The sequence below is a fragment of the Phascolarctos cinereus genome, unplaced genomic scaffold (genome assembly GCF_003287225.1).
Source record: "Phascolarctos cinereus isolate Bilbo 61053 unplaced genomic scaffold, phaCin_HiC Scaffold_3;HRSCAF=262, whole genome shotgun sequence".
NCBI classification, from domain to species: Eukaryota; Metazoa; Chordata; class Mammalia; order Diprotodontia; family Phascolarctidae; genus Phascolarctos; species Phascolarctos cinereus.
The window spans coordinates 74051020-74077161 of record NW_027555736.1 but is presented as its reverse complement, the minus strand read 5'-3'; the positions used below and the strand labels follow the sequence as shown (position 1 = coordinate 74077161).

General features: G+C 44.5%; 1 protein-coding gene across 1 annotated transcript in view; it reads left to right on the top strand.

Moving 5' to 3' along the window:
• Positions 1 to 25538, top strand: part of UBTD1 (ubiquitin domain containing 1) — a 60277-nt gene extending 34739 nt beyond the window's left edge. The window contains exons 2-3 of the mRNA XM_020997106.2: positions 23996 to 24223; positions 24404 to 25538. Coding sequence (XP_020852765.1) covers positions 23996 to 24223; positions 24404 to 24789 — 614 coding nt within the window. The 3' untranslated portion in view covers positions 24790 to 25538. The remainder of the gene's footprint in view (positions 1 to 23995; positions 24224 to 24403) is intronic.
• The last annotated feature ends 604 nt before the right edge of the window (positions 25539 to 26142 follow it).

Genomic DNA, 26142 nt, shown 5'->3' with positions numbered 1-26142 from the left:
TTCCAGCCTGTGAAGCATCACTGCTTTCCTGTAATTCACATTCCAGCCAGGCCAGGGTGCACTTTCCTTTCCTCACACACTCAGCATTCCATCATCTTCCTCTGGGCCCTTGTTCCTCCTCCCCACCTTTGCCTCTTAGAACCCCTCCTTTCTTTCAGGGCTCAACTCAAGGGCTGCCCCCGTCACCTTGTATTGCTGTACTAGAAGGTCAACTCCTTGAGAACAGGGAGATCGCTCATATCTAACATATTGCCCAGCACATAGATAATAAATGCTTACCCATTTATTGATTGATGAGGTGGGTGAAACAGTTCTAATTGGTAGCGAGGAGAAGTAGAATTACTTTTATTATTCTTACTTGTCATCTGTGTTTTGTTTTTTTTTTTTGGTCTGCCAAGGACAGTGATCTCTGGGCTGCTAAAGATGGAATGAAAATGTTTGATAAGGAGTAGAAACCCTAGGTAAATAAGGAGGGAGGGAGGGAGGGAGGGGGAGAGAGAGAGAGAGAGAAAGAGAAAGAGAGAGAGAGAAAGAGATGCCTAGAAGAAACCTAGAAACCTAGTTAGTTCCCTTTGATCAGTTAAGGTCACCAGGCCCAGAAATCCCTAAAGAAATAAGAACATGAATGGATATGGCGGCTGAGTGGCTGTTTACAGGAAGATATTGGAGAACTGGAAATTCTTCAAGACAAATGTAGCACTGATTTTCAGGAAAGGGAAGAGAATAGAAATCTCTTCTCCACTTCTGTTATGCTTACTGTCTACAACCTACTATTTAGCAATGGATAATTTTCTTTTTGTATCTCTGTTTCTTGACTTTTAATGATAAAATTGGGCTCTGCTTTTGGGATGGAGGCAGCACTGTCCCAGGTTTCAGGTTTTTTGTGCTGCTGTCTTTAGAGATAGTTCAGGAGGTCTGTTCTTCCAAGGTCGTATGATCTAAGGAGAGCTGTGGTCACTGCTCTCTTAGCCTGTGCTCTTTTCCACCCTGGAAGTGGGACCAGGGTCCCCACTCCTGCAGGTGAACCTGGAACCGCATATAGGCAGTGCAACTGAGTCCTGCACCCAGTGCCAGCAAAGGGTCCCCTGTAATCTCCTTCTGACCAGTTGTCCAGCTCTCCTCTCATTGGCTAAAGGTTCCGGAAGCTTCCTGCTGCCAATTCAGTCGCCCTCAAGGCCCATGCTGGACTGCACTCCATTTTCACCACAATGAGACAGACCTTTCCTGTAGAGTTTCTAAATTGTCTTGGGCTGGGAAATTGTGTCCCCATGGCCTTTGGTTGGTTCTTCCACTCCAGAATCCATTTGGAAGTGTTATTTTAACGTTGTTTGGAGGGGAATTTTGGAGAGCTCTGCCTTCAGTCTTGGCTCCTTCCCCTTTATGTATATCTTTGTTTCTTTAGCTATTTCATCTGTGTCTTGTTTTTACCAAGCAGATGATTACGTTTTTCTAGGGAAAAACTAACTTGCATCCTTTTGGTCATGAGTCCATCCAAACCTCTCTCTGATTTGCCCCTTGCTGCTGCCACAATCCTTGTCTAGGCCTCCCTCATCTTTTTTTTTTTTAGGCTATACATATACATTCCTATAAAACATGTTTTCACATTAGTGATGTTGTAAGTAAAAATTAGAACCAATAGGAGGAACCACCAGAAAGAGGAAACGAAACTCAGCAGAAGAGAAAAAAGAAATAGCAGTTCAACTTCCATAGTTCTTTCTTCGGATGTGGATAGCATTTTCCATCACAAGGCCTCTCGTAATGTCTTAGATCCTTGTATTGCTGAGAAGGGTTAAGTTTATCAATATTAGTCATCGCACAACATGGCCATTATTGTGTACAATGTTCTCTTGGTTCCGCTCACTTCACTCAGCATTAGACCATACAAGTCTTTCCAGGTTTTTTTGAAGTCAGCCTGTTCATCTTTTCTTATGGCACCATAGTGCTATACATTACATTCATATACCACAACTTGCTCAGCCATTCCCCAGTTGATGGGCATCCTCTCAGTTTCCAATTCTTTGCCACCACAAAAAGAGCTGCCGTGAATATTTTTGTACATGTGGGTTTTTTTCCCATTTGTATGATTTCTCTGGGATGTAATGTAGCCCTGGAGTGCTATTGCTGGGTCAAAGGGTATGCACATTTTTATAGCCCTTTGGGCATAGTTCCAAATTGTTCTCCAAAATGGTTGGATCATTTCACAACTCCACCAACAATGAATTAGTGTTCCAATTTTCCCACATCCCAGGCCTCCCTCATCTTGTGGGTTATGATCACTGTCTCGGTGGTTCTCTGCTTCCATTCTTTTCTCTCTTTTATATGTACATTATTTCTAGATTTGAAAACTGCTCTTGTCATACCTCCCATAAGCCCAAGCCCACAAAAGCTTGCCATTGCTAGAGGCATTGTCTGTATCCCTTTTTGATCTTTAGTGCCCTCCCTAATGTCACACTGCTTCATCACCCAAGTTTTCTACCCTAGCCAAGGTGTTTCCTGACTGCCTGATTCACTGTGAGTTAGTCCATACTACCCAGGATTCTCTGAAATCTTCCTTTTGTTGTATCTTCAGGCACAATAACATTCTATTATGTGTGTATGCCACCATTTGTTCAGCCATTCTCTGGAAGCTAATAGTAATTTTGCTTTGTGGGACCTTTTCTTGAGGATATTCTTGTTGTGAATAACGTAACCCAACTGTGGACTAGAAGTCAAGCACTCGGGACGTTGCTGCTGATTAACTGTGTGAAGTCAGTAAGCCTCTTCCCCTTTCTGGGCCTCAGAATGTTCATCTGCAAAACTGAGGAATTGGACACTAGCTGAGCCCTGAGGGCCCTCTCAGCTCTGAAATACTAGGAGATTGAGAAGAGAGGTAGTCAAGCCTTCCTTGTGCATTCTCATTCTGCCAGGGCTCTCCTTATAAATAGACTTGCTGTTTTCATTATAAATGTAATTACTATAAGACTTAATGGGAAATGGGAGGGCAAAGTGAAAGAACGAAATGATGACAGTAATTATGGGTTTCAAGGAATTAGAAAGGAAAAGAAGTCCTCAACTCAGTCTAGAACCAGAAGAGGAGAAGCTGGTGATGCATTGAGAACAAAGAGAAACTAACACACAGCAGTGCGTCCTTGCTGCGTCAGGAGACTTGAGGGTAGGTCGCTGGAGACAGACCCCAGTGATGAACTTTGAGGAAAAGACAGCCGAAAGTTGCACAAGATGGTCAGGCAGCTCTGTGAGCGCCTGCATCCGTGGCCGTGGTCTGATGCCGGCAGAGTGTGAAGAGGGAACGAATCACGGGCCAGGTGGAAGATGTGAAGAACAAACTTGGTTTATTGATCTGAGGTCTCAGGCTTATATAGTACTGGATCAAGCAATAGTAACATTATTTTCCGTGAAACGCACAAACCTAATTAAGTGATTTCCTTACTTCCTTGTACCTTGTCCGTTACTTTCTTTCCTGTGTCCTGTCCTGTACCCTATCCGTTTCCTCCCTTCCTGCATCCTGTTCTCAAGAGACAGAACAGGGGGGTGGTGAGCCGACATCCTGAGTTTCACAGCTGTCGGGCTTAGTACATGCTACAGGTAAGACCTGGGCTGGCCTAAGCCCTCCAACTCCCCAGAGCCAGCCCTCTACAAGGCAGGGTTGGACTGTAATCTGCATTGGTGGAGGAGCTATCTTTGTGCTTTTATGTACCTAGTTCTTTACATCTTTGAGGGGAGGAACCATTTTTTGCCATTCTTTGTTGCTTAGCACGGTGCTGCCCTGTCATATAGTAAGGGCTCTATAAATGTATGTGGACTGACCAACCATAACTGATGTCTTGAGGCAGGCTATTCCACTTCGGCCAGTTCTAATAGTGAGATGGGTTAATGAGCCAGCAGTGTGGTGCAGCAGCCAAAAAGCCGCATTTGATCTTAGCTACGTTGAGAAGCTGGAGCATGACCTTCAGGAAGAAGGAAGTGATAGTCACACTGTACTCATCACACCTCGTCTGGAGTATTGTGTTCACCCCCCGAGCACAGCAGTATAAGGACATCGGTAAATGTCCAGATGAAGGCAAGCTGGAACTGAGCATGTTTGGCCTAGGAAAAGAAGGCTTGGGAGCACATGAAAGCTTTCTTCGGTTCTTTGAAGGGCTTTTATTTAAAGGAGGATTAGATTTGTCCTGGCAGCCCCAGAGAGCCAAACCAGGAGCAGTGGGTGGGAGTTAGAAAGAGGCAAACATCAGGAAGAACATAGGTCTTTACAAAAGTAGAGTTGCTGCCTTGAAAGAAGTTCTGTTCCCCTCCTTGGAGCCTTTAAGGCTGGACAACCCATTGTTAGCTCAGTTGGAGTAGGGGTTCCTTTGTGAAGAGGCTGGACTAGATAACTAGTGAGGTTCCTTCCGACAAATTCGGTGATTCTGTGAAGTTTTCCTTTCAAGCCCAAGTTTGCTTGACACCTTGTACCTCGGAGCTGAATAGAACACATCACTCTCCCATTTGATAGCCATTCAGATACTTGAAGATACCTGTCATGTTCCCCCTGAATCTCCCCTTCAGACTAAGTAAACATCCCTGTTTCCTTCAGCGGACCCTCACGCGCTCCACCATTCTGGTGGCCCTCCTGTGGACACTGACCAGCTTAATGGAGAGTCTTTTGTGTGGTTCCCCAGAGTCCTCTTTAAACGGTGGTGCCTAGAATGGAGAACGGCAGAGTGTCAAGGTAGAGTACAGCAGGGTATTATTTCCTTCTCCGTAAAAGTTATACAAAAGATAACTTAGCTTTTCTGCCTGCTATATCACATGGACTCACTGAGTTTCCAGTCAATTAAAGCCCCTAGATCTTTTTCAGACAAGCTACTCATAACCACACCTCCCTCATCCAGTACTTATTTTTTAACTCACACATCATATTTTTAATTTTATAACTGTATTTTGTCTCCTTTGTTTTATTTAGTTTGATTCTCCAGCCCATCAGGGTCTTCTTGGATCCTGGCTCTTTTCATTTGTTGTGTTATACCCCTCCCAGTTTTGCACCATCAGCAAATTTGATGAGCCATGTTATCTATGCCTTTATCCAAGTCATTGATAACAATATTAACCAGCACAAAGCCAAACACATATCCTTCTACTTTCCCCTGGAGATTTGATGTTGACATTGGCCATATTAACTGATCCAGTCATTCAGCCATTTCTGAATGCTTATGATTATATTATAGTGCAAATGTTACCATCTTTTCCATGGAAATAGCATGAATGAAGTATTTTATGAAATGCTGTTTCTGCAGTGGTCTCCTGATCTACTAGTTTAGTAACCCTGTCAAACAAAAGAATGAGGTTACCTTGGCTTAACCTGTTCCTGATGAGGTCAGGGTGACTGTTATCAACATTTCATTGTCTAGGTGCTCAGTAGCCCTCTCTTTTAGGAACTGTTTTGTACAATTTTACGAGGAACTGGAGTCAAAGTCACTGCCATGGAGTTTGAAAAACTGTTCTTTTCCCTTTCTTGAACCTGAAGCTAATTAATTCCTGCCCTTTTCTAGGCCTATGCAGCTGCATCATTGACTTTGAATCATCTTCCAGTTCTTTCAGTACCCAAGGATGTGCTTGGTGGCTGGAATTCATCAAGGGTAGCTAGATACTCTCTTACTGTCCCCTTCCTTATCTTGAGTCAGCATTCTGTTAGCCATTTTGGTTCTTTCCTTTCCAGTAAGTACAAAGGAAGCCAGTACTCTTGGCAGAAAAATACTTTAAAATAGTCAAAGCTCTGTGATCTCATCAGCTTGGGGTTTTGCTCCAGTGATCCAGATTGCAAACTAACCATGCCTGCTTGTTTTGGTCAACTCTTGTCTACCCCACTGGGTCTGTCCAGTGTGCTGGAGCCTGATTTTATCTTTTCTTGACATAAAGAGGATCCTAGGGTCCTATTTATTTAGTGCTGGAAGGGACCTTAGAGACCACTGAATCCAACCCCCTTTTTTACAGATGAGAAAATGGAGGCACAGAGAGGGTGATTTATCTGGGGTCACACAGCTGGTATATCTAAGGCAGGACTTGAATCCTGGCGGTCTGGACTCCAATGTCCAGCACTTTATCCCTGGCATCAGTGCTGCCAAACTCAAGTAGAAATGGATCCCTGCAAGGATATATCGTGTATGATGCAGTCCTTCACCCTAAAACCTAACAGTTCTCCCTCTCCAGAGCCTCGGCCATCTGGAAAAAAAGCAGGAGAGGCAGAAGCAGACTCCCAACAGCTCCGCTCTCTGGGGTCACTACTCATTACCCCTGTAGCCTGGCCCCGACACAGCACTATTGGCCCCTTTCCTCCTTGTTCACCTTCACCTTTGAAAGATGAAATCATCATGACCCCCACTGCTCCAGCTTAGAAACTACCTTCAAGCTAGAAAGGAGTTTAGAAAAAACACCTGTTTCTATGTCTCTCTCTCTCCATGTAATTTTTTCATCTTCCCATGTGCCCCTCTATTTTACAGATGAGGAAACTGAGGCCATAGAAGTGGAATGATTTCCCTGAGATTAAACATTAAGTCAGGGGTAGAACTATCATCAGTCCCCACGCATCTGATCTCCCAGTCATGTAATGTGGAAAGCACCATGTCCTGCTCAGCTCTGACCCTCAGAAGGGTTGGCATAAAAGTGCTGGGAGTCATTAGGAACCCAGACTGCCTACCAGGCTGAGCCAGTAGAGAATCTGATGGGCCTCTGGCCAGGTAAGGCAGGTTTTACCCGGTGATGATGTTGACCATTACTGCAGGCCCTAAGGCACTGTTGCCTGCCTCTTCACTACCTTCCATTCTACCTGAAACCCATTGAAATTCACTCAGCAGACACTAAGCAGCACTTTGGCTGTTTTCAGTTGAAGTCTATAGTATTTGGGTGGCTAGGGAGGTGACTCTGAGTATGTGAAAGTAAGAATCGAGTAGGATGTGTCCATGAAATACCACCAGCCCCACTGCCAAAGGATATTAGTTTGCCTGGGGAGTGAGGAAGAAAATACTCATTTGAGAAAAGTGGATCCTGAGAAGATCATGGTCCTCTTTGTAACTGCACCTCTTAACAGGGCTCTCACTCTGATGTGCTGCTTGAATAGGAGGTCCAGCAGGCACTGCCTGTCCAGGAGCAGCTACTTCTCACCACTCCAGGTGGCCTGAAGCTGTTTACAAGCTAAGGCAGTGTCTCTGACACTCATCCCAGGGAAGAGGAGATGGCTCTCCCTTGGAGGTGAGCAACGTATAGGAGAGAGAGGAAATGTGGAAAGACTTGAGCCCTACAGAGCGAAAAAACCCCAGGGGACACCTCCGCTTGAGAAGCCGAGGTTTATTTGTCTTGGCAGCATCAAATGGCCTGGGAGGGAGGTGACAGAGATTGAAAGTGGCAGTGGGTGGCTGGCTGTGGAAGCCTCTTCCTGAACCTTCTTAGTTTAAGAAGTTCTCAGTGCTATTTAAGAAAAACTGTACGCATCAGCCTAGATTCAGTTCCATTAACTTTCTTTCATCTAGTCTTTCTCTTCTCCATTTAGAAAGAGCTAGAGTAAAGGAGTAACTGTAGAGATAAGACTCTTGAGTGACCTGAATATGCTTGGACAGAGTGTGGCCTGCCATATGTGTGACAAGCTAGGTTATCATTTAATGAAAAAAGTAAGTACCTCTTTGAGGAAACAGCCTTCCTCAAGTCTTGTTCTGGAAGCCAAAGGTTTCAGATGCTGGACCTTTGTAGGACTGAGGGGGAGTTGTGGAGATAAAGTAGAAGTTCTTTGAGAGTTTCCAAAGATAATCTGTGTTAACAAGTTATGGAAGTCATTTATCTTGGGAAGACCCCTTCTGTCACTCAGAAAAAATGAAAAGGTTCCAGCCTGGGGATGTGACTGAGTAAGGGGGCAGCCTCACCCTTATAACCACTTCTACAAAATACCCAAATTCCTGCCACACCCTGTGCCTGACCCCACCCTCCCCCACATCTCTGAACCTTTGCTCGGCTGCTGGGGCAGCCAAAATAGCTTTTTTGTGGCCCCAGCAGAAAGAGCCCTCTGGATGGGAGCCAGAAAACCTGGGTGTCAGTCCCACAGCCACAGGGTGTGGGTGACTCTGCTCACATCTCTGCACTGTTCTGAGTTTATTTCTCTTAATCTCTAAAATGGGAATGCTGTTCCTCACACGCCCTCCATCGCCCCAGTGTGAAGAAAGTGCTTGGTTACACTAAAAAGCAATGTACACGTAAACTGTTCTCTCTCTGGTGTCTCAGCTTCCTTCTTGGTTAACAATGGTGAAAACTGTGGCTCAGCATTACTCATGAATGGCACGGATACTTGTAAACAGAGTCGTGAAGTGCTCACCAACCCAAATTGCACAAGAAATGTGTGGAAAGAATACTGGAGTCACAAGACCTGGCTTCAAATCCCATGGCCTTAGTGGGCAAGTTACTTAAATCTCTCTGGCCTCAATTTCTTATCTGCAAAATGATGGTGTTGGACTAGATCCTTCTAAGGGACCTTAGGCCATCTACAATCCATACCTGCTGAAGTCTCTTCAACATTTCCAACAAATGGTCATCCACCCACTTGGGGACATAGTGAGTTGCCTTTCATGAGATAGCTCTAAATGCTAGAGCAGCAGTTAGGAAGCAGCTAGGCAGCTGAGTGCATGGAGCACTGGGCCTGGAGGCCAGAAGACCTGAGTTCAAACGCAGCCTCAGACACTCACTAGCTGTGTGATCCTAGGCAAGTCGCTTAACCTCTGTTTGCCTTAATCCACTGGAGAAGGAAATGGCAAATCACTACAATATCTTTGTCAAGAAAACCTAGCCTGTGGACAGGATTGGCCTGCTGTGGCCCACAGGATCGTGAAGAGCCGGGCACTGAATGACCGAACAACACAGATGGCAGAAATGTTTTCCTTTTATCAAGCTGAACTGTGCTTCCCTGTACCATCTGTGCATTGCTCCTAGTTCTGCCCTTTCCCCCATGTCTTCTGGATGATGTCCTCAGTTCATTCAGCAGGTCCTTGTCTGCCTCGGTCTAGAGGCTCCTCACTACTCTAGTCCCCCTCTGGGGACCCTTGGATGTGCCCGTGTTCTCCTACATCGAGGTGCCCAGAACTGAAATGCTGTTGTAGTTGTGATGTGACTGGAGAAGAGAAATTGGAGACTCTCATTTCCTGTGTCTTAGGCACTCTCCCTTTCCTGATGCAGTTTAGGATCATACTGGCGTTTTGTGTGCTGTGTTGCTCTATTGCCTTGTTGAGCTTTCAGCCCACTACAATCCCCAGTCCCCTTTCACAAGCATGCCACCCTCCTTCCAAGTTGTATTTGTAAAGCCGAGTCTTTGAAATCCAAGTGTAGAGTTTTGTATCCATCTTTCTAATATCTTTTCTTATTAGACATGGCCCATCATGCTAGGCTGTTAAGATCTTTTTTGGATCCTGATGTTGTCATCCTAGCTCTTGTTCTGTGACCTTGAAAAATTTGCTTAACCTCTTTTGACATAGTTTCCCTAACATTAAAGCCAGGGAGTTGTACTAGATGGCTTCCAGAGTCCCTTTGGAACTGTAAATCAGTGATCCTATGAATGCCCATGTTTGTACAAGAGAAGGCTGTGTTTGTGCCCTGAACTGGAACTCCAGGAATTAGCTTCCCATAACAGTACAGGAAATTTTTCTACTCATGCTACATCCCTAACTATGCTATGTGACATTTATCACTTGTCTTTTCCAACTCATGATAGGCTAAAATATTGGAATCGGTCTCCTTTTTCTCCTCTTCTCTCTGTGAACGAAATGAAGTTAGCCTGATGGAAAGTTATCTTTCTGGGACAAAGCACTTGTGGCCCTTTGTCACCATGTAGGACAGGAGCCTCAAGTGTTTGAAGCTATGCCAACCTGTCTGCAGTTCCTTTGACCTTGACATGTTGACCTTGGCACTGTCAACTCTTGGGTCTGGTCTCGTCCAAATCTTTAGAATAAAAGAAAACGTGGTCTTTTGCCCCTCAGCTTTGTTACCAGGGCAAAAGTGACAGCTCTTCCTGATCTGAGACTCAGGTTAGCAGTAGGAAGAGATTGCCCACCTCAGAAAGCCACTGCAGCTTCTGAAAAGTGCTGACTCTTAACTGTTTTGCATCTGTTAAGGCATCTCTCTCTCCCTTCATGCCTCAGTGTCTCCTTTTTCTTTCTTTTTCCCCCCCAACATATTTTTATTTATTTCATTAAATATTTCTCAGTGGCATGCAAAAAAATTTTTAACATTTTTTTGTTAGAAATTTGAGTTCCAAATTCTTTCCCTCCCTCCTTTCCTTCCCTTTCCTTGAGACAGTAAGCAGTTTGATATAGATTATACATGTGAAATCATACAAAACATTTCCATATTAGTTGTTACAGAAGAAAACACAGACCAAAAAAAAAAAAAGAAAAATTTAAAAAGTAAAAAATATACTTCAATCTGCATTGACTAGAGGGCAATAGCAATTTTGCATCATAAATCCTTCAGAATTGTCTTGAATCAAATGATGAGCAGGCAGGGGTGGACTTCAGAAAAACCTGGAAAGACTTCTATAAACTGATGCTGAGTAAGTGAGCAGAACCAGGAAAACATTGTACACAGTAGCAGCCACATTGTGTGGTGACCGATTTTGACAGGATCTAAGACAACTCCAGAAGACTCCTGATGGAAAATGCTACCCACATCCAGAGAAAGAACTATGGAGTCTCAGTGCAGATGGAAGCATACTATTTGTTCTCCTTTTTTTGTTGTTGTTTTGTTTTGTTTCTTCTTTCTCGTGGTTCTTCCCATTAGTTTTAATTCTTTTTTAGATTATGACTAATGTGAAAATATGCTTACTATGAATGTATAAGTAGAGTTCATATTGGGTTGCACGCCATCTTGGGGAGGACAGGGGAATTTAAAACCCAAAATCTTATGGAAGCGAATGTTGAAAACTAAAAATAAATTAATTAATTATATAAAAAAAGAATTGTCTTGAATCACTGTGTTGATCAAAATAGTTAAATCATTCACAGTTGATCATGTACAGTATATCTGTTCTGGTTAAGTGACTTGCCCAGAGTCACCCGCCTAGTAAGTGTCTGAGGTCGGATTTGAACTCAGGTCCTCCTGACTTCAGGGCCAGTGCTCTATCCACTGTGCCACCTAGCTGCCCCAATTTCATCTTTATTGGTGGCAAATTCACTCTTTTCATTTTTGATACTGGTAATTTGGTTTTCTTTTCTTCTTAACCAATGATTTGTTTTATTGGATTTTTCCCCCCGTAAAACCAGCTCCTAGTTTGATTTATTAGTTCAGTGGTTTTCTTTCAGTTTTAATTAATCTCTCTTTTGGTTTTCAGGACTTCCAGTTTGGTGTTTGATTGGAGATTTTTAATTTGTTCTTTTTCTGGTTTTTTTTTTTACTCGTATGCACAATCCATTGATCTGTTCTTTATTTTATTTATGTGAGCATTTGGAGATAGAAATATCCCCCTAAATACTGCTTTGGCTGCATAAATTTGGATATGTTGTCTCATTGTTCTCCTTCTCTTTAATGAAATTATTTATTGTTTCTGTGATATGTTCCCATTCATTCTTTGGGATTAGATTTGAGATAATTTTTAATCTATGTTCCATGGCCCTTTACTGAATGTAATTTTTATTGCATTATGGTCTGAAAAAGATACATTTAATTTCTGCTGTTCCGCATTTGGTTGTGAAGTTTTAGTGCCTTAATATGTGGTCAGTTTTTGTGCAGGTGCCATGTACAGTTTTCTGTGCCATTCAGTTTTCTCCAGAGGTTTCTCATATCTAACTTTTCTAAAATTCTCTTTATTTTCTTAACTTTATTCTTGTTTATTTTTTGGTTAGATTGATGTAGTTCTGAGAGGTGGGGTGTTCCCTAGTGTAGTTTTAATGTCTGTTTCCTCCTGTAACTCACTGAACTTTTTCTTTAAGAATTTGGATGCTATGCCGTTTGGTGCATATGTTTATTATTGATGTTACTTGATTGTCTATGATACCTTTTTAGCAAAATGTATTTTCCCTGCTTATATTTTTTAATTAGGTCACTTTTTGCTTTTTTGCTTTGACTGAGATTGTTTGCTGTCTGTACTTTTTTCTTTTTAGCCTCAGCTAAAGCATGATAGATTCTGTTCCAGCCTTTTAGTTTTACTCTCTGTATGTCTGTTTCAAGTGTGTTTCTTGTAAACAGTGTACTGTTGAATGCTAGTTTCTAATCCAGTCTGCTATCTGCTTCTATTTTATGGATGAGTTCTTCTCTTCACGTTCACAGTTATTTTTATTAACTGTTTCCCTCTATCCTATTTTTTCCTGTTTCTCTCTCTCTCTTTCTCTCTCTCTCTCTCTGTATGTGTGTCTCTCATCTCCACACCCACACCCCAAGTCTATTTTGCTTCTGACCACTGCCTCCCTTAATCCGCTCTCCCTTCTGTCAGCACCTCCACTTCCCCTCCTCCATCCCTTTTCTTATCCTCTTCCTCTCCTACTTCACTGTAGGGTAAGATACATTTCTGTGTCAATTGAGTGTGTGTGTGTCATTCCCTCTTAGAGCCAATTGTGATGAGAGTAAGGTTCAAGCATTGCCTGACATCCCCTTATTTTCTCCTCTGCTGTAAAAGCTTTTTCTTTCACTACTCTTTTATGTGAGATAATTTTCCCTATTTTTCCTCTCCCTTCCCCCTTCTCCCAGTACATTCCTATTTCTCACTTATCTTTTTAAATCATCCCATCATAGTCAACTGTCTCTGTGTGTGTATATAATATCATTCTGTGTCCTCTGTGTGTGTATGTATATGTGTATATACCCCCTTTTAACTGCCCTAATAATGATAAAGTTCTTAGTAGTTATAAGTATCATCTTTTCATATAGGAATATAAACAGTTTAATCTTATTGAATCCTTTATGATTTCTCCTTTATGTTTACCTTTTTGTGCTTCTCTTGAGTTTCATATTTGAAAGTCAGGTTTTCTATTGAGCTCTCTGATCTTTCCATCAGGAGTCCTTGAAAGTCCTCTTTCATTAAATGACAATTTTTTTCCCTTGAAGAGTTATTCTCAGTTTCTTGGGCAGGTTATTCTTGGTTGTAATTTGCCTTCCAGAATATCATAATCCAAGCCCTTTGCTCCTTTAATACAGTAGCTGCTAAATCTTGTGTGATCCTGACTGTAGCCCCATAGTATTTTAATTGTTTCTTTCTGGCTGCTTGCTTTTCTCTTTGACCCAGGAGCACTGGGAGTTTTGATTTTGGAATCTCTTTCAGGAGGTGATTGGTGGATTCTTTTGATTTCTCTTTTACTCTCTGATTCCTTGATAATTATGTCTAGGCTCTTTTTTTTGATGATGGCTTTCAGTAGTCCAGTAATTCTTACATTATCTCAATCTATTTTCCAGGTCAGTTGTTTTTGCAATGAGATATTATAGATTTTTTTTTCTTTTTCCTTTTATTGTTTTTTGATGTCTCATGGAATCACTAGCTTCTAGGTGCCCAATTCTAGTTTTTAATGAGGTACTTGTACCTCATTTTCCATTTGGTCAATTCAACTTAAGTGTTTTTTTCTCTTCAGTATTTTTTGTGCCTCTTTTATCACATTGTTGACTCTATTCATATTTTTCTGGCATCATTGTGATTTATTTTTACCCATTTTTTCCTCTGCCTGTCTTATTTGATTTTTAAAATCCTTTTTGTGCTTTGCCAGGAATTTTTTCTTGGGCTTGTGTCCAATTTGCCTTTTTTTTTTTTTTTTGAGGCTTTGATTGCGGTTGTTTTGACATTGTTTGGCTTCTTCTAAGTTTGACTTGATCTTCCCTGTCACCATAGTAGCCTTTTATGGTCAAGTTCTTTTTGTTTCTTTGCTCATTTTTTCATTTTCATATTTCTTGACTTTTAACCTTATGTTAAAGTTGGATCCTGTTCCTAAGATGGAGGCGGCGCTACTCCAAGCTTCAGGTTTTTTGTGCTGCTGTTTTCAAGGCCAGTCGGGGGTGGGGGTATCTGAAGTTTTCAGTGTTTCCAAAGTGGTATGATATGATCGAAAGAGAGGTATGTGTACTGCTCTTCTGTCATGTGCTCCCCTCTCTACCCAGATAGGGACCTTGCTCCCTTGCAGCCACAAATGCTAGCGCTCCTCTTGGCTCTGGAAGCGTGACCAGGTCCTCTGCTCTCCTGCAGCCACACGTGCTCCTTTCTGCCTTGGGACTGAGACCAGGGTCCCTGCTCTCTTGTGAGCAACCACAAGCACGCATCTCTGCCCTGGAACTGTTTCCAGGATCCCTGCTTTTCTGCAGACACAAGCGCTGATGCTCTTCTTCACCCTGGAACTGCCACCCAGAGCCCCGTGTGCAAGGCAGCCGCGTCCAGTGCCAGCAGAGGCACCCCTGGAATCTCGTTGTGACGATGATCACGCCCCCTTATCATCTGTGGGCTGAGAGCTCTAAAAGCTGCGGCTGCTGCCACGGTGTGGCCTGCCCGCCGTCCTGAGGAGACAGACCTTTGCTGCTGACTTTGTAGTCGAGGCATTATCTTACTTTGGAGAGTTCAGAGGAGTTCCTGCCTCTTCTCTGTCATCTTGGTTCTGCTCGCCTGCATCTTGCCAAGGCACAGAGCCTCTTTGACTTCTTTCATCTCCTAGGTGAATACCTGAATAACTTTTGGAGGTCTTAGAACCTTGAGGTTCAAACACAACGTCTTACGAAATCTTAGTTGACAAATGAAGCTAAAACAGGATGTGAGAGTGGTTTGGAGCTATGTTGAAGAGGAGAGTCGGAAATAATAAGTAAGCCTAGGAATCGGAAGGTTGTAGCTAGAGGCTTTAATAACATTTCCCTTTGCTTTTTACTCTTTTTCTTATCTGGCTTATGGTAAAAACAAATGTCATACCTTTTCCACTTAAAGGTGGCAGTCATTGCTCTTAGCTTTTTGGTCAGCTCTCTGATTACATTTGGGAACACATGCAGAGAGAGAATGTGTGTGTGTGTGTGTGTGTGTGTGTGTGTGTGTGTGTGTGTGTGTGTGTGTGTGTGTGTTGGGAATATAGAATATATAGAAGATAGTGCCACCACCAATTGACATTTCAGTAGAATTTTAAAGTTTGTCAAGGACTTTACAGGCTTTATCTCATGGGAGCCTCACATAAATAGGCCTGGAATGTAGGAGATACAAGTATCATTAGCTTCATTTGACAGGTGAAGAAACTGAGGCTGGAAGAGCTTACATGACTATCCCATAGTCACATAGCTAAGTAACTCACCCCACCTTCTGTCCCTACTATGCACCATTGCCTCTGTGGCTGGGAAATGGAACTGTGTTCAAACATATATTATGGAGGAAAATAAGCAATTCCATGAACACCTAGCATCACAAAATATCCCGTGGAACCCCTAGAATTTTCAGAATGTTATTTAAAAAGCTTGCTCTCTCGCAGGTACTCTTAACTCTAGAGTCCACAGACCGTCTCTGGATAGATTTCAGGGGTTCCATGAACTTGAGTGAGGGAAAAAATTACATCTTTATTTTCACTAGTCTCTAATTGAAATTTAACATTTTACTCAGTTATGTATTTTTTTAATCTGAGAGCAGCATACAGTGTTGGACTTGGAACCAGGAAGACTTTATTCATCTGCTACCTCTTACACTAAGCTCTGAAATCACAAGCAAGTCTCTTGATGGACCTGTTTCCTCATTTGTAAAATGGGGTTGATCATAATACCAGTAGTCTCTGCTTCATAGAATTGTTGTGATGTTTAAATGAGAGACAGTATGGAAAGTGCTTTGCAAATTTTAAATCACCATATAAATTTTAGTCATGTTGTCATCATAATTTAATAGTCAAGGCAGTGACTTACTATCTGCCCAAGTTCTTCAACAATAGAGGAAGTAATGCTTCTTATGAGCAAAGATATGAAATGAAGGAAGAAGCTCCTACAAAGCACTTTCAGCTATTTGAGGAGTCTTGGTTAATGCCAGGTGGTGTTAGTGGCACCATATTTGATGAGCATCTGTCATAAATGGCATGTACTAGGTACCATGGATAAACTCTGTATAGTGAAGGGAAAAGAAATAAGTCCATGCAGATGAGTGAAACAGTGTTTTACTGCAGACTTCTGTATAGGCTTGCATACACTTAGATCAGTGGTCCTCCTCCTACTAATGCAGATTAAAAGTCTTTCTTTGACGTGGTGGTAGATGAGAATATAATAAATAGAATTTACCTAGATTTCAGCAGAATGTTGGACAAAGATTCTCTTCCTATCCTTATGGACACGATGAAGAGATGCAAGCTAGATAATCACATTTGGTTAGGTGGATTTGGTACTTGTTAAATGACTGGACCCAAAGAATAGTCATTAGTGGCTCAATGTCAGCGGCCCTGAGATCTTCCTTACTTTGGTGCTAATTAACATTTTTACCAGGGCCTTTGATAAATGCATAGATGACAGATTTGCAGATGATACCACTCAGAGATATAACTAACACATTGGGTGAGTTAGGATCCCAAAAGATTTTGACAGACTAGAATAATTAACTAAAATATTAAGATAAATGAAATTATTCCACACTTGGATTTTTAAAAATTAGCTTCAGAGGTACAGGTTAAAGGAGATGGTAGTGTAAGTTTGTTTGCAAAATGCCTCTGGCTTTTGGTAGATTTGCAGGCCCAATTAGTTCAGTATGGATGGCAGAAAAGCTAATGTAATCAAAGACTAGCTAGAGAGGAAGAGTTTCCAAAGCAAAGATTTCTGGTAAGACCACCTCTGAAATGCTGTGTGCAGTTCTAGGCATCGCATTTTAGAAAAGGCTTTTTTCCTTTTTATTTTTTTTAATAATTAATTTATTTTTAGTTTTCAACATTCACTTCCAAAAGATTTTGAGTTTTACATTATCTCCCCCCATCCCCAAGATGGTGTGGAATCTGATATAGGCTCTACTTATACATTCATATTAAGCATATTTTCACATTAGTCAAGATATGAAAAAGAATTAGAACTAATAGGAGGAACCATGAGAAAGAAGAAACAAAACAACAAAAGAAAAGGAGAGCAAATAGCATACTTCCATCTGCATTCAGACTCCATAGTTCTTTCTCTGGATGTGGACAGCATTTTCCATCATGAGTCTTTTGGAGCAGTCCTAGATCCTGACATTGCTGAGAAGAGCCAAGTCTATCAAAGTCAGTCATTGCACAGTGTGGCTGTTACTGTGTACAGTGTTCTCCTGGTTCTGCTCATTTACTCAGCGTCGTTCACAGAAATCTTTCCAGGTTTTTAGGAAGTCTGCCTGCTCATCATTTCTTATAGCACAGTAATATTCCATCACATTCACATACCACAACTTGTTCAGCCATTCCCCAATTGATGAGCATCCCATCAATTTCTAATTCTTTGCCACCACGAAAAGAGCTGCTATAAATATTTTTGTACATATGGATCCTAGGAAGGACATTTCTTAACCTGGAGATTATCCAGAGCAGGGTGACAGGATGGTGAAAAGGCATCATTATTCCATGTGAAGATCTGTTGACAGAAATGGGAATATTTAGCCTTGAGAAGAGAGAATTTGGAGGACACATGTTAGCTGTCTTCAGTGAAGTAATTTGAAGGGCTGTCATGTAAAAGGATTAAGCTATTTCTGCTTAGCCCTCCAGGGCAGAAGTAGGAGCAGGCAGGGCCTGGACATCGTTCCGGAAGTTACTGTCTAAATGGAAGGAGCTGCCTTGGAGGTTCACCCTCACTAGATGATGAAGTAGACAAGATTCTTGGTTAGGCACGAGTTGAACGGGGGTAACCCCTGGGTCTCTTCCATCTCATACATTCTGTCATCACTGTCCTGCAGTTCTCCCCACTTTTTCCTAAGCTTTCCTTCTCCCCCTAACCTGACATGGCTTGTTGTTCTGATGAAGCCTCCTCGGTGTTTCCCAACCAAGTGCCCAGAATTCTGTTTTGTGTGCCCTCTCCCTTTGCAATTTTGGACTCTTGTCCTCTTACCTCTATGAGTGTGAGATAAATAATGCCTCTGTCTCAGAAAATGGGAGGAGGGGAAGACGTGCAGGTGGCATTCTCAGCCCTTCTGTTTGTCCAGGCAGAGGGGCCTGAGAAGGGTTGGTGTAGCAATTTCTATGCTGATACTTACTGCATCACCGAAGACCAGTTCTCTAAGCTATAAATACTGTTTCCTTGAAGACCTTAAGCACCTCCAGGCCTTTTGAGGAGGGATAATGTGCCCAAACACTGAGGTTAAAAATGCAGTGAATCAAAAAATTCCTGCTCCCAGGGAAGAAGCTTACATTCTAATGGGAAAGGCAGCAAGTATGTGTATAAGTAGAAAGGGAATAAGTAAATACAAAGGAAGTTTGAGAGCAAGGGCACCAGCAATTGAGGGCATCAGGAAGGAATTCATGTATGGTGTTAAAATGGCCTCCTGAAGCTCGGGATGAATTCTCTTCCTTCAGGTGTATCTCTGCCTTTGGAAGGCTCCCAGCTCCGCCCCCCCCGGTGGACTTTGAGTGAGCAGGAGAGCAAATTTTTTTGCCCACGCATCTGGGGAGGTTTGAGTCTCTGTTTTGGTGAATAAGTGGTTCTCCATTGAGTTTGGGGTTTATGAATTCAGATCTGTGAGGGGGCATACAAATGATGTAGCTAGAATTAGGCCCAGGTTTGCTATATACCGACTGCCCTTAATGAAAGTTGATCTCAGTTGCTTTTATGGTGAGGAAGTGTTGTGGTCACAGCCATATCCCAGGAGCATGGAGTATCCTGGGGATGGTGCTTGGTAACAGTATAGGGTGTAGGTTGGGGGGGCCAAGGGAGCAGTACAGATATAAATAAGGATGATTTTCTGGGATTGGTAAGCTGTGACTTCATCTTGATAGATAGCAATGCTGGTTGCGTGGGATTTCTGCTCTTTTGGACAGTGTCCTTGCTTCATAGCCAGGCCAGGCTGTACCCAAAGTGTTTTGATCCCATTATTTTCTGAAAAGGCTATAGTGATTTTTTTTTTTAAGGATTAGAATGAAAGCCCTCCCCCTAAGCATCAGAGCCTTTCCACCTGACCCCATTCCCTCATTCCATGGGGCTGTCTGGCCCTTCGACTCCAGCAGGCAGGCTGGTGTGTTATCAGGTGCATGGGTCCAGTTTATCCAGCTGTCTCCCCGTCACCATTCTCTCAGGGCCAACCCCTGGCAGAATTGGGAAGTCACTCCAAGGCCCTCCCCCAGCTTCTGCAGCTCCCTTTTTGTGGCTCCACCAGACACCATTCATTAGTGATGTCTCACCACTGCCCTTACCATCATTATCTCCCTGAACCACAGGCTCCCAGTGCCCTCCTAGGCTCCACCACAATCCACCCACACTTGGCAGTCTCACTGTGCAAACCTGCTCTCAGCTAGCCATCACATGGAAACGGATGTGATCAGTTGAATCACACCATATCAGTGCATGAAAGTCTTTTTAAGCTTTATTCATTTAGGGGATAATTTCTTAACGCAGAGAAATAAAGGTGTTCTAATGAAAGAATTCCAAGCATCAGTAGTAGTCCAGTAAGAGGAATCCTAGTACTCATTAGATTGTGCCAGTAGGCAGCTTTCTAAGGCTTCTTTCTGGCCCCCAGTACACACGCAGCTACTCTGTAATTCATGGGTTTTACTCACCCTTACTCTGTAATTCACACACGTCACTCTTCACCCTCTACCACATAAAAACAAAGCACTCTCTACTACTATTTGTACTTTATGGTGTGTTTTGACTGTCTCCCCTTGTATCCATCCCTGTCCTTTTATTGTTTGGTCTGTGTTTCTGAGGTTTCATATTGCATACTTAAAAAGGAATTGACTCTGTGTCTCTGCAGCATACATCCAGCACCCTGTATTTGATATGTCTGCATGATCATGAGACCCTGGTGAGGGAAGGGAGAATGGAGCTGTAAGCTACCTGTCTCATCCAGCCCATGCGTGTAGCTGTCTGCTCAGGCATTCTTTGTGTCCTCATTTGCCCTGACTCCTTAATCTCCAGACATTTATTATACTCCTACTGTATGCCAGGCGCCATGTGCTAGAAGGGCAAAAGACAGTCCCTGCTCTCAGAGAGTTCACATACAGACAAACTCTGTACAGACAAACTAAGAGCAGAAATCAGGTGATCAAGATGGCAGCGCTAGAGTTAGTTACGTCAGGGCGGGGTTTGAGTTGGGACTGAAGGAAGCCAGGAGGCAGGGATAAGGAAGAGGGAGAGTATTCTAGATGGGTCGGGAGATGAAGCATCTCGTGGAAAAATAACAGCGAAGAGGCACAAGGTGGGAGAAGACTGGAAGCGGGGCGTGGGGGCGGGTTAGGAAGGGCTTTACCAGGGACTCACGTGTGACGTTGGATGTTGGAAGCGATAGGGAGAAGGGGGAGCGCCAGGATCGAATCTACACTTCAGGAAGATCACGGTGACCGCTGAGGGGGAGGACGGATTGGAGGGCAGAGCCTGGTAACAGGGAGACCAACCAGCAAACTATTGCAGGTGGTCGGGTGTGAAGTGATGAGGGCCTCCTCTGCGGCGGGGCAGTGTTAGGAGAGAAGCGGGACTCACGGCAGAGATAACGGGAAGGTAAACAAGCTTGGATCTAGGCGGTAAGAGAGTGAAGAGGAGGAGGGAGCTGGTGTAACTGGGAGGGTGGTGCGACCCTGCAAAGTCAAGGGAGGGTTTGGGGGGAAAGGTAATGTGCATAGTTGTGGACCTTGAAGTTGTCTATGGGCCATCCAGTTTGAGATGCCTAATAGACGGTCTTCATTGTCTCTTCCCACTCTCTGGCCTCTCCCTGTCTTTCATGTATATATCCTTTTTCTACTCACTATTTAATTCAAATTAGTAATTATAAGCTACACACATGTAATCCCAGTAAAAAGGTTTGCTTTGTTTTAGGCATTTGTGTTTGGATAGAATGCGTTTTTTACTTGTGTCTCTATGTGAATACCTAGGCAAGCAGCTCTTGGCAGTTCTGGCTAAGCTCTTGTAAAAACCAACAGTTAATCTTGCGTAATTGGGGGAACACTTCATACACTGGTCTGCCTAGAGATGAGCTGGGAGGGAGGCTGATGCCAGCCCAGAGGTGCAAGGGGCGCCCTCTGCTGGCATGAGGCCTGGCTCCCGCTGAGAAGGAAATAGGTCTGTTTACAGTAATTACTCAGGACCCCCTTTCTCCCACCAATATTCTCATTCTAAAAGTGGGAGAGGGTAAGAAAGGAGATTTTTGAAACATTTTGAAGCATCCTACTCCACTGCCAATCTTAGCCTTCATCCTTTGGAAATACTCAAATAATATATTTCTGTACAAGAGCTTTATAAACTGTAAAGCACCATAGGGCATTTATTATTTTCACTCACATTGTCAGTGAGAAATATATAGCTACAAAATAATGCTGTGTCCTATAAACTGGCTCTGAAGGCAATTCCTGCAGGAGAGTTAAAAAATGCTCGGATTTTTGGCAGCTTCACAGGCGGCACTGAGATAGGATGATGGGATAGAGTACTGGGCCTGGAGTTGGGAAGACCTAAATTCAGATCACACCTCAGACACTAAAATGGCTGTTCAACCCTGGGAGAGTCACTTAACCTATCCTGTTCTCAGTTTCCCCACCTCTAAAGTGAGGGGGTTGGATTTGATGAACTCTGAGGGGCCTTTCAGCTCTAAACCTGTGATCTTAGAAATGAGTCGGTAGCCTCCAGGGGTGGCTGTTTTATGTGATGACCCTCATATGTGTGTATCAGCTGTGGTCTGTTTGTTTAAACATCAGTCCTATGTAACCCATGCACATAGAACAATGTGTCTAGGGAAGTAATGGCCCTGGGGGGACTCTCGTATGTGAGAGAGCTCACTTTTCAGGGTTACATAGCACAGCCTCAACTCTGTAGCACATCGCCGGGAATGAGGAAGCAAACAAGGGATAAGAATAGCTCGTGGTTGAAAGGCGCCTTTTTAGTTATTTGATCTAACTCGATCCTCACAATAAACCTTGGCTCAGAAAGATTAAGTTAACTCGCCCAAGGTCACATTAGCTATTGATTCAACAAGCTTTTACAAAGTGCCTACACTGTGCCAGCCACTGTGCCGGTTACTGGAATACAAATAAATAGTCCCTACCCTTCTGCTGGGGAAGAGTGAAGGCATGAAGACAGAAAAGTCAGTGCAAAGAAGGTTCCTTGGCGGGGAGGTTTCTTGTAGTCAGTGGCCCTTGAGCTGAAGCTGGGGCAGAGGTAAATGTGTCCTCTCCAATCACGGTGGGGCAGGGCCTGCTCCAAGGCAGAGGTCTGGCAGGAGATGGAATGGCCTGGGGCAGGGCCAGTTTGCTGGGATCACAGAATGCCAGCCGAAGGAGGGTGTGCAGTGAGCCTGGAAAGCCCAGTTGGAGCAGACTCTGAAGGCCCCAGAGCTTACTGAGGAAAGGGTGACCCCGTCAGACCTGTGCTTGGCAGGTGTCCGGCTGGCAGCCACGTGGAAGAGGGAAGCCTGCAGGTAGCAGGGGGCAAGAAGGGCCTGAACCAACAGAGTGGTGCTAGGAGGGCAGTGAAGGGGACAGGTGCAAGAGGTGTCAGAGAGGCAGAATTGACAGAATTTGGCAACTGATTGGATACAGTAGGGTGAGGAAGCAAAAAGAATTGAGGAGGACTCAAAAGGTTGCACACTTGGGTAACAGGAAATGTGGTGGTGCCTTCCACAAAAATAGAGAAGTTAGGAAGAAGGGGAGCTTGGGGGGAAGGCCATGAGCTGTGCTTCAGATGTGTGTGGGACATCCACTGGGAATGTCTGATTGGCAAGTGGTTGTATCAGATGGCACTTAGTAGAGAGGAGAGGTAGAGCTGACCTATAGATGTGGTGGGGAGGCAGCCACGTTGAGATGATTCTGAGATCACCCTAGGAGAAGAGAAGAGAGGGCCCAAGCCAGAGGCTTGGGATCCACCCACACAGAGTGAGACCTGGGTGATCTAACAGAGAGACAGGAGGAAGAGGGCTCAAGAAGGCTGAGGAGAAAGTGAGGGAGGAGGCGAGGCAGCAAGCCTGGGCAGCTTCTTCTAGGGGTCTGGCTGTGAAAGGAGTGGGAGACAGCCTGCTGGAAGGGTGCGGTCAAGCAAAGGCTGGGATGAGCTTTTTGGCCTCAGAGGAGAAGCTGGTAAGCTAGGAACACAGGGGAGACCAGAGAGAGGAGGTGACTGGGGAGGGGGTTGGGGCTTGATATTGATGAACTCTTTTCCTGGGAGAGCCTCCTCACCCGTGTTTCCTGTTGCACTGGATGCTGCTGAAGAGGCCTCTTTATCTCATTTCCTAACCTCACCAGATTAGAAACAAGCAGCAGGTGAGGCTTAGAGGGAATTGAGTAGGGGGGAGGAGGGGAAGAGGAACTATTAAAATCAACCACAAGAACTCAGAAAGCACATCAGTCTGGATTGATTGATTGACTGGGGAGGCAGCCCTGTCTGCTCTCCCTGGTTTTCTGTCCTGGTGACAGCAAAGAGCATTCTGCAGTTTAGAGGGGTTGCATCGCATAGGGAAAGTGCTGTCTGTCAGCTTAATCTGCAACACTGACCAACATTCTGAAGAAGCTGTTCACAGACAATTACTATTTCAAAGTTTTGAAGGATGTATAATAATAAAAATGAGCCATATGTTGTTTTTTCCTTTGGATACAATTCTTTTTTTTTTTAATGATATTTCAAGGGTGAAGATTCAAGGAAACTACCTTTAAAACATTGAAAATTGGAGGGGAAGTGGCTGCGCTTTTTAAATGTGTATCATTGGCTAGAAAGTATATTTTAAGTATGTAGAGATGTGACATTTTCAGAGTGAATTCTCATTATGTGGAAGGGTCCCACAGACCTAAATGAGTAAAAGCCACTGCTGTAGGGCCGCAGATGGGCCGGGACTCCATGTGAGGCTGAAGCATGGAGTAAAACCAGCACTTCCCGCAGGACTAGAATGGAATAGCTCTTGGGTGGTGATGAGTGCTTTCATCCCTTTTCTTTCTGATAGGACGTAATGAGCCGCTGAAGAAGGAGAGGCCCAAGTGGAAGAGTGACTACCCCATGACAGATGGGCAGCTGCGGAGCAAGCGTGATGAGTTCTGGGACACAGCGCCTGCCTTCGAAGGCCGCAAGGAGATCTGGGATGCGCTGAAGGCAGCCGCCTTTGCAGTGGAGGCCAACGACCACGAGCTAGCTCAGGCCATCTTGGATGGAGCTAGCATCACCCTGCCGCATGGTGAGCAGGGCGGGGGCAGAGCCAGGGGGATCATCAGAGTAACGGGGGGTCTGGGCTGAGGTAGCGGGGCAGCCGGTGGTCAGACATCAGGAGTCCAAAGAAGGTTTGGAGTAGATCTCGGGGGGTGAGGAGAGGGGAGAAGTTCCCCATCATTTTTCTCATGTCTTGTTCTTCCTGTAGGTTCTCTGAGCGAGTGTTATGATGAGCTAGGCAATCGCTATCAGCTCCCTGTCTACTGCTTGGCTCCGCCGGTCAACTTGCTTCTGGAGCGCAGTGAGGATGATGGGGTGGAACCTCCAGAACCAGCCCCCAGTACCCGGCGGGAGTTCCCTCTTAAGGTGCGCCTGTCCACCGGCAAGGACGTGAGGCTCAGCGCCAGCCTCTCTGACACAGTCGGGCAGCTCAAGAGGCAGCTGCATGCCCAGGAGGGCCTGGAGCCTTCCTGGCAGCGCTGGTTCTTCTCCGGGAAGCTGCTCACGGATCGCATGCGGCTACAGGAGACCAAGATCCAAAAGGATTTTGTTATCCAAGTTATCGTCAACCAGCCCTTGCCACCCCAGGACTGACGTTCCCAGAGGGAGGGCAAGGAAAGGGGCTCCTTCCTCCACCTGGAACACCAGGCTTCCCCTCCTGCTGCCCTTGGGTACTGTCATTCTCTTCAGGTGAAACCTTCCTTGGTTGCTGCTTTGTGGGCAGTGAAGGAACACTGCCAGCTGCATCTGGGGTTACTTGACAAAGGCTCTGAGAAGCAGTGCTGCTACATACAAGCCCCCAGAAATAGGGTTTTTTGCTGATCCCGGTGCAAGAAATGCAGAGGATTGCTCACTTCTCCTGGGTTAACAAGGTGGCCTTCTAGCTACACCTCTCCCATGGCAGGGTAGGGCAAATCACTTCTGGCTAAAGGGCCAGCAACCCATGGCCCATTGGGCCCAGATCTATCTAGTCTGGTGCTGTAGGCTGTGCTTACTACCAGCTTATTCCTCAGGGTTGGAAGCAGCTTCTGCCTCCTCTCTACCCCCAGCTCTGTTGTGGGCATGGTGCCAGCTCCCCAGTAGTGAAGGGGAACAACAGTGAGTCCCAGGGAGTGGTGAGAGCTGGTGAGGGCCATCACCTCTTTCCCTGCCCCAGCACAATTGGCAAGGATGAGGGTGTATGGCAAAGATGTAGCCTGAGCCTTTCCAGAATATTTCTGGACAAAATCATCTTCCCAGATGGAACCCTAGCATGGCTGTCTCCAGGCTGGTTGTCTTTCCCATGGTGGGTCCTTGTGTACAGAAATATTTGCATATTTATCAATAAAGCCTTTTGCTCCTTCTGTCTCATCTGGTGCTTGATGTCTCCCTCTCATAGGTCTCTTCTAGAATGCTAACTCAGGATTCCCTAGAGCCCTCCAGTACTGAACATTAGAGTTAGACATACGTTTTCAATGTACCAAAAGCTAAGGCCCAGCTGAGAAGTATAAAGTGACTAGTCCAGGGTCGCACAGCTAGTAAATGACTGAGCCAGAACTTGGACCCAAGCCCTGGGATTCTACCATAGCTTCCCTGTTAAAGGGCAGGGTCAGCAGGAGCTCTGGGGCCAGAACATCATTGAATCCTGGAAGCCCCTCTGAGGAGCCTGACTACAGCAGAGTTTTCCTGGGCCAGAGTTGCTGAATTTGACTCTGGGGTCATGGCATACCCACTTGTAGACTGGTGGGGCACGGACACAGCTGACGTGGCTTCTAGCCTTGCACAGCTGGTTCTCAGAAGCCAAGGAGCCGAGGACCCACAGCTGCCGAGTTCTGTTCCTGAATTGTGATTTTGATAGCTGACTCCAGTTGTCTGATCCACCCTTTCTGGAGCCCTCTTTATTCTGAAGCATCCCCGTCCCCAAGAGGAAGTCAGCGTCCTTTTCTGTAGTGCAGGCAGTGTCTGCCA